Source organism: Odontomachus brunneus, unplaced genomic scaffold, assembly GCF_010583005.1.
Source record: "Odontomachus brunneus isolate Ranch 3 - 2012 unplaced genomic scaffold, Obru_v1 Obru_scaffold_016, whole genome shotgun sequence".
Classification (NCBI taxonomy): Eukaryota; Metazoa; Arthropoda; class Insecta; order Hymenoptera; family Formicidae; genus Odontomachus; species Odontomachus brunneus.
The window spans coordinates 3,061,316-3,068,270 of record NW_022639466.1 but is presented as its reverse complement, the minus strand read 5'-3'; the positions used below and the strand labels follow the sequence as shown (position 1 = coordinate 3,068,270).

At 37.9% G+C, this 6,955-nt stretch overlaps 1 protein-coding gene and 1 long non-coding RNA gene across 3 annotated transcripts; one reads left to right on the top strand and one right to left on the bottom strand.

Annotated features, from left to right (window-relative positions):
• The first annotated feature begins 776 nt into the window (after positions 1-776).
• LOC116841537 (integrator complex subunit 13) lies at positions 777-6,394 on the top strand. 2 transcript variants are annotated; one of them, XM_032809591.1, is made up of 9 exons: positions 777-1,147; positions 1,240-1,314; positions 1,737-2,023; positions 2,102-2,192; positions 2,298-2,505; positions 3,408-3,787; positions 4,141-4,302; positions 4,988-5,310; positions 5,546-6,394. In XM_032809591.1, exons 1-9 carry the CDS (start codon positions 932-934, stop codon positions 5,811-5,813), a joined length of 2,010 nt encoding a protein of 669 aa, XP_032665482.1. In that variant the 5' UTR covers positions 777-931; the 3' UTR covers positions 5,814-6,394. The 2 variants fall into 2 exon arrangements, with proteins under 2 accessions (XP_032665482.1, XP_032665480.1); XM_032809589.1 differs by having other exon boundaries at positions 4,985-5,310.
• On the bottom strand, positions 2,015-6,580 carry LOC116841539. Its single transcript, XR_004377566.1, has 3 exons — positions 6,418-6,580; positions 2,769-2,853; positions 2,015-2,680 (listed from the first exon to the last, which is right to left on the bottom strand). It is a non-coding gene; the product is annotated as an uncharacterized LOC116841539 (long non-coding RNA).
• Between the last annotated feature and the right edge of the window lie 375 nt (positions 6,581-6,955).

Below are 6,955 nucleotides of genomic sequence, written 5' to 3'. Positions count from 1 at the left end.
TGGGCGCGTTCAGCAGACGCAACTGTTGTACAACTGTTGTGTAGATGTCTGCTGAACGCACTTCGCTCAGTTACCGCTACTCAACATGTTCCGGGAGCGGACGCCATTTTTCCCATTAAACTTTTTCTCCGCTACCTACGCGCAACATGTTGCGAAACAAGATGGCAGCGCACATGAGAGAAGAAAGAAGTAAACACTATTAAAATCGTGTATTATAGTATATTTTTTAAAATGAGCTTAAGAAATTGTGATACGTAAATTGTGATATGTAAATCTTGCATCTAGCAATTACCTGTCACACAAGTAAAAATATGCCAATAGAAAAGAGGGCCAGCGATGTAACGAGCATATAGAAATCTTGTATCTCTAGCTGCTTAACTTGAATAACTTCCGAAATACCGGTTTTTTCCGTATCCTCTTTCCTCGAAAGTCTATCAGCTGTACCAATCGAATCTTCCTTCCTTCCTTCCTTCCTTCAATATATGGCTACAGGCCTCTATAAGAGTAATGCCCCTACGCCAGTTTCCGATTAATGATATAATTCGAGAGCAAAGTCTTGGAAATTTCCAAGACACGATCCAAAAAAATCACAAGGTCCGAACATGTTCGAACATGTCTTGTCGTGACGGCGGTTAGGCCGGAACTTTCTACCAATCGAATCTAATCTCTGTCATATTCCAAATAAGTTGCGGTCACGTGACGAGATACACTGAAGTCACGTGACGAGATGTGAGATAAATCGTGTTCAGTCCGTTCAGCAGACACGATTTTCATCACTAAGCGCTACGTATCATTCGCTCAACCGCTGTGCAACTGTTGGGATCTGCCGAACGCGCCCATTGAAAAGAACACTTTAATGTACACTGCTTGCACTAGTGCAGCCAGTGCAAAAGAAAAGAACTAACCTAATAATAACGATAAAGCGCACGAAATGTATCCCGCGAATCACAAGACTGTATTCGTATTGGATCATACTCCTTACTTTGGAATCTCTACCGAATGTCCGTTGGAGTTTGACTTTCTAAAAAGCAGGGGCCAGAATTTGATTCCGTTAGCACCGATTTGTAAATCGCTATGGACTACCAGCGTTGAAGCTTCGTTGGAATACTGTCGTATTGTATGGGATCTGTTTCCCATAGGCAAATTGGTATATAAGAATTAACTTTATTAATATCAGTATTACAGTTTCACCATTATTAGTGTTAGTATTATCATTGCTATTTTTGTAATTTCCTATAGATTAGATTTGTGGTAACAGACCGTGCTGCTTATGTATTAAACTCATGGAGTCCGTCACAACAGAATTTAAATCATGTAAGTATCTTCTTACATTTAATTAACATGTTACAACCAGAAATACCAGAAAACTAGAAATACAGTCAATTTGTGATGTATTAAGCTAATTCTAGATTTACCAAATTGAACTACTTCAAATCTAAGAAGTGATTATAAGTTCTTAACCCTGTGCTGACAATGTGAAGTTGTGGAACAAAATCTAGCAATGTGTATTTGGGTGGGATCCAACCCCAATGTTGTCAGCAGAGAGTTAAGATTAAAATTAGTAATATTTATGTACTATATTCAAAGTAAAATCTTTTATCTTGTTTAAATAATGAGTCAATAACTGTATTTGTGACTTTAGCTGCAACTATAGCTAGAATAAATATGTAATTGTTAAAACAAATATCTGTATTGATATATGTTCTATAATAAAAAAAATAATCTACTTTATACAGATAATGAATGGGACCGCAATCTTGGGAGTGCCAACAAAGACACCAGAACCTGGAGAAGATTATTCAGTGGTACATGGCTTACGTGTAGCAATTGGCACTCTAAATGAATGTTCTGATATACAGCATGAGAAAAGAACATCTTTAAATGAGAACACTACTAATCTAATAAACAGAGGCAGAGTTATATGTATCACAAGTGCACGTGACGATAGTAATATGAAGAGCTTGGAGAACATATTCCTAAATGAATTGGCACAGGAGAATAAGACTGCATTAGCTTCAGATCAGTCAGTATTTATATAATTATTTCATTGAAGTGTCATACTTTATCACAATATAATGTTATTACATTTTTTGTCTCACAGCTTGATACCCATTGATTACTGTCATCTGGTTATATTAAATATATTTCCCAACAATATTGAGCCACAAGTCACTAGTCAAGGTCCACGAGAGGTATGTTTTTAATAACGAATCAATATTCAATTTTATCCGGAATGTGTTACAAAAAAATTGTATATAAGAATTAATATTCTTAATGGAGTAAATTTTCTTTTGTAGATCTCACCATTGCTAACGGTAGAAGTGCATTCAATCAAAGCTTCAGCGCTTTACTCCAAGTTATCACATCTTATTCTATCACATTATGACCTTGCCAGTACTACAGTAACTGGTATACCCATGAAGGAAGAACAAAATGCCAGCTCATCAGCCAACTACGACGTTGAAATATTCCATTCTTCTGCTGCGCACGCTGTGATATTAAGAGGTATGCGCTATCGGCGTTTTATTAAAAAAATAAGTAAATGTGTGATAAGTGATGTTAACTCTCTGCTGACAACGTGAAGTTGCGGAACATATCCAACGTGTGTTTGGTGACCCCAACGTACGTAGATCCTCTACCGGAGTTTATGGTGAAGCAGGAGCTCACTGCGGGAGAGGTGCTGCAATGTAAGCAACTGTTATCAAATTTGCGACAATTGGAAGTGTTATCAAATTTGCTACAATTGGAAGAGAAGTATGTGTCATTACCTTCGTCGAGTGCTAATCATAGTGCTAGTCGAGTGCTTCCACTAGTCATAGTGGAAAGAGCATGAAAAGAAAAGAACACTGTCACCTGTTATGGGAAGAGATAGAAACGTTTTTGAGACATCATGCAAAAAATTCAGACGCACATATGGAAATACTTGAATATCTGTTGGATATTAGAAGTACAAACAATAAATACAGAATGGAGGGTGTCAGCTTTGTTTTTCGTAAAAATTCTTACGAATTTGTCGAACAGCGCAAAAGATTTTAAGAATCTGAGGATCTAAAAATTAATTCGTTACAGTTTTGGAAAAGATGGAGTGGCAGGGCGAGTAAATTTGATCAGAGCGACGACGGACTCGCCAATGTCGCTAAACGGCAGACTCAATAGTGACGGTCTCAAAGCAAAATTGTATCGTAATCTGAAAGAAACCGGCAGAGAACCCAGGGGCGAATAATCCGGCCGCACATATGGAAGTACTCGAATGTCTACTGAATATTAAAAGTAAAGACGATAAAACGGATAAACGAATCTGACCCCAACGTTGTTAGCAGAGAGTTAACAATAAGTCATAATTGTGAAATTTTAAGCGTCACGTCGCGAGACACTGATAACAAAATTTTTACTGTTTTTCTTAATAGGAAATCCGCAAGATTCGGCGTTGATAAAGACTTTTAGACGTTTCGAGGAAGGCTCAGAATATGAGACTGTGACGCTCAAGTGGTGCACACCGCGTGGTTGTAGCGCATCGGAGATGCAGAATTGCACAGCGATGTATCGGATTACACCTGTGGACGTCAATAGCAGGCCATCTTCGTGTTTAATTAATTTTCTTCTAAATGGCAGATCAGTGATGCTTGAAATGGCCAGGAAGACTGGTGGGAAGACTATATCTCATTTGTTAGCAGCACACGGTGGCGAAATTTTCATTCACACTCTGTCCACTGCTAGGAGTGTTCTCGAAGATCCACCTTCTATAAGTGAGGGTTGTGGTGGCCGTGTGACTGATTACAGAATAACCGTAAGACGCTTTTTATAATCACTCACCAGGAAATTACAAAAATTACTTCGTTAAAAGAAATATTTGATTGGTGCGAATAACTTTTTCTGTTAAATTTTTGTAGAAGAGTTTGGATATTTGAAGACCAAAATAGGAAGTTCTCGTTAGATATTTAGAGAAGTTGTCCACGCTGTTTATTTTATTTGTAGCAATTATTAATCCCGTCAAATCAACTATAATTTCTTTTTCTATTTTATTTGATAAACGTGACAAACTTTTTGCACCAACTTAATATATTAAAATTACTTAAATTTTTTTTCGGTATTGTGTACGATACAATTTTCTCAATTCGATAATATTTTTCTTTGTCCCAGGATTTCGGCAATCTCATGCGAAGCAACATGCTAGTACCACTAAAACGCTCTTCCACTGAAAATACGGATGGTCCGGTGGAAAAGATGAGATCCAGACTAGAACGCTATACCAAATATTGGCCTATCGCTATTTCCAGCACAATCATGTTAAACATAAAACAGGTATTTGTATTCAGACAATTATAATTTATATTATTGAATATACAGGGTGTCCCGCGTAAGACGTGCTAAAAGAAAAATATAAGTAGAACAGATAAAAGTGAATAAAAATTGTAGAAGTCATTTTTCAAACAATCACGTAAAATTTCGAGATATTAATTAAAATATTTGGACATATCAGAGCGCGGCGACACGGCAGGCGGGACATACGGCTCGCCGCGGCCGGCGAAAAAAATGGACAATTGTTCGCGGGCCTATCTTATAGGCCAGAGAGTTGGGCCGTTTGGCACACGGAAATGAGTAGCTCTGTGTGCGTTCGTGTATGTGTGCGCTCGTCCATTTTCTTCGCCGGCCGCGGCGAGCGTATGTCCCGCCTACCGCGTGCCGCGCTCTGATATGCCCAACTATTTTAATTAATATCTTGAAATTTTACGTGGTTATTTGAAAAATGACCTCTACAATTTTTGTTTGCTTTTATCTGTTCTACTTATATATATTTTTTTGGCACGTCTTACGCGGGACACCTTGTATATACCATTAACAAGAAAAAAAAAAATATATATATATATGTTAATTAGAACTCTAAAATTTTATTTTTTATCGACACGTTTAAAAACGATTAAGCATAATGCATGTTTCTCATGCGCATGATTTCTGACATAACTTTAATAATAACTTTTCATAGCAGTACGTAGATCCTCTACCGGAGTTTATGGTGAAGGAGAAGCTCACTGCGGAAGAGGTGCTGCAGTGTAAGCAAGTGTTATTTAGTTTGCTACAATTGGAAGCGAAGCATGAGCCATTACCTTTGCCGAGCATTGGTCGTGGTGGAAAGGGCATGAAAAGAGAAGAACACTATCGCCTGTTATGGGAAGAGATGGAAACTTTCTTGAAACATCACGCGAATAATTCGACCGCACATATGGAAGTACTCGAATGCCTACTGGATATTAGAAGTAAAGACGATAAAAATAAAGTGGAGTTGGACCAAGCCCTGCGAGAACTCGACGGGTAACTAAATGATTATATATTAGATTACCTGATAAGTTCGTAGGAATTTTTTACTTTTTTTTTTTACTTCTTCGTGATAGCAGATCATTGAAAAAGGGAAAAAATGAAGCAAAGTTGTGTCTGACTATGAGGGTGTCAGCTTTGGGTTTTTCGTAAAAATTCTTACGAACCTGTCGAACAGCTAATAGATTTAGACGTTTAAGAATCTGAGGATCTAAAAATTAATTCGTTACAGTTTTGGAAAAGAAGATGGAGTCGCAGGGCGAGTAAATGTGATCAGAGCGACGACGGACTCGCCAATGTCACCGCCGGCGAGCACGATGCCCTTGAAGCTATCGCACAAAGGCAAGAGCTTATTGGACATCTGGCTGGAGCGTAGCGCGCCGAAGAATCCGAGGATGGAATTTAACGGCAGACTCAACAGCGACGGTCTCAAAGCAAAGTTGTATCGTAATCTGAAAGAAACCGGCAGAGAACCCAGGGAACCCATCCTGGAGGCTTAATTTCCCAACGGGGAGAAATGTCTAGCTAAGTGACGAAATGATATATCATACGCAACGTACGCATTGTAAATATAAACAATTTTCCATCGGCGATACTTGCGGATTGAACCAGGACTGTTAATTAAAATCGTTGTATATAGGACACACTCGGTCAACTAATATTTACATTGAAACGAACATCTCGCGATACGACAAACACGTACGCTTCTACTTTTCTCACCTTACTACGTAAAATATTTATGTAAAATATTTACATTTTCTAGTTTATAATACACCTTTTATAACAAAATTATAAGTACAAATATTTCATGATGGTCCTAATTTTGTGATAAAGGATATAAATTTGCAAGATCATGTAGTCTTTCATGTTCTATGTAAAGAAAATTTTCAGAAATTGACTAGAACGAAAATTTTCAGAAATTTAACCAGAACGAAGAATTGTTTTTAGTTTCGTTTCGAAAGTGCAAAAGAGAAATTTGGAGATACAATTATTCGATTCGAATCAGTATCAATATGAGCCACCTCGATGTCGAGGCGAAAGCACATCTGCGTGTAAAAATACATGGGACGAAAGCATGGAATGAAAGTAGTACATTATTCTTACCATCTCCCTGCGTCGTCCTGCCAGTCACCTTTCCTCACTGCTCCGCTACTTTGTAGCCGACAGCTACTTTGTCTGCCGAGTGTCTGAGGCTATGACGCGGTACATCGACCACTATATAAACCTATAATTCACTTTAGTGCCTTACCCTCTCTTCCCGTACTAATCGATAGATGGCAGGACATTAAAACTGAGAGGAGGAAGGAGTGGAAACTGCTTTGCTCGTGAATCAGTGTGACGCATACACGATCTCTCAATTTGAACTGATGATTTTAGAAAGAGAGAGACAATCAAAGGAAAGTTTCTAATATGAATCTAGGAATTAAAAAGTTTAAAAATGTGACAAAAACATAAAAAAGGCAAAATTAACACTCGAGCATTCCAAATCTAGAAATGCGGAGAGTTAAGGATCCTTGAATTTTATATATTGAGAATCAAGAATAAAAAAGGATTCTTTATAAAAAGTATCAAGATTACAAGAGAGAGAGAGAGAGAGAGAGAGAGAGAGAGAGAGAGAGAGAGAGAGAGAGAGAGAGAGAGA